The sequence below is a fragment of the Stegastes partitus genome, unplaced genomic scaffold (assembly GCF_000690725.1).
Source record: "Stegastes partitus isolate 25-593 unplaced genomic scaffold, Stegastes_partitus-1.0.2 Scaffold5233, whole genome shotgun sequence".
Classification (NCBI taxonomy): domain Eukaryota; kingdom Metazoa; phylum Chordata; class Actinopteri; family Pomacentridae; genus Stegastes; species Stegastes partitus.
Genome location: NW_007582964.1, coordinates 1 through 1155, shown reverse-complemented (window position 1 = coordinate 1155; position 1155 = coordinate 1). Strand labels below are relative to the sequence as shown.

Genomic DNA, 1155 nt, shown 5'->3' with positions numbered 1-1155 from the left:
ATGAAAGAACTGAAAAGCATGATTGCTTTTGTGTGTGTGATAAAGATTCATGTGCTTCAAAGATTACATTCCAGAAAATGAAGAGTTTAGGAGTCACTGGAAACTGAAGCTAACAGCTGATGTACATGATCCTTACAGGTGATGGAAACTTTAGTTCATGTTGTCCTGATGTCAGTGATCTCTGTGCGACTGTCAACTTCTTTTTGTGGATCTCATTTGGAACTCTGATCCAAATTTAACCATTTTTTTTATGTGTCAAGCTGAATTAAAAAACTCCAACCATCTAAACTTAGAGCGACATGTCTGAACCAGACTCTGTTCCTTTAGTGTAACTACAGGTTTGTACAAACAGACCTTTGGTGGCTCCAGGAAACCGTTGTCCTTCCCGTCCTCGGAGAAGTCCTGAGCGTCCAGCAGGATGGTCCAGCGGTCCATCAGAACCTCGTCGGCCTCATCCACAGACACCAGGATGTGTTGAGGATCCTCGCTGCTATAGCCGGGACCCCAACGCAGGATCCGAGCCAAGTCGTTACCTGAAGGGACGAGACAGTCCTGCTGCGTCAGGAGAACCAGTGAAGGCACCGAGAAGAAAAGCAAACGGACGTATCAGGGTATGAATGAACCCGGCAGCGTCGATGTCACCTGTTCCCAGCGGGACGATGCCGATCGGCGGCTCCCGACACACCAGTTTGTGCCTCACTGCCTCCAGGACTCCCAGAACCCAGCCGACCGTCCCGTCGCCCCCACAAACCAGAACCCGGAACCGGGGAACCTCCCTGAAGGTGTGGAGACTGCAGAGGAGAGACGACACTTGAGTTCTGATCCCATTTATTAAACTTATGGTATCAAGAAACAGCCTCTTTGTGGTCATTTCATATCGATTTGTCATATTTCATATATTTTTATTCATTTTGCTGAAGCTGTTTGTCGTCACTTTGCATCTATTTGTAGCTTTTTGTGTCCTTGATCGCATTTCATCAGTTGTTTTTGTTTTGTATGTGTTTGCTATCACTCTGTAGTCCATCTCTACACCTTAATCCTCACTGGGGTTGTGGGGGGCGGAGTCTATCCCAGCCGACTCAGGGTGAAGGCAGGTTCACCTGGACAGGTAACCAGTCTATCACAGGGCTACACTTAGAGACAGACAACCAAGCA

General features: G+C 47.6%; 1 protein-coding gene across 1 annotated transcript; it reads right to left on the bottom strand.

The window, feature by feature from the left end:
- Nucleotides 1–255: 255 nt before the first annotated feature.
- Nucleotides 256–791, bottom strand: LOC103376418 (diacylglycerol kinase theta-like; the record flags this gene model as incomplete). Its single annotated transcript, XM_008306767.1, has 2 exons — nt 256–533; nt 643–791. Coding segments are annotated over 2 exons (427 nt in total), but the record flags the coding sequence as incomplete, so codon positions are not given.
- Nucleotides 792–1155: the final 364 nt, after the last annotated feature.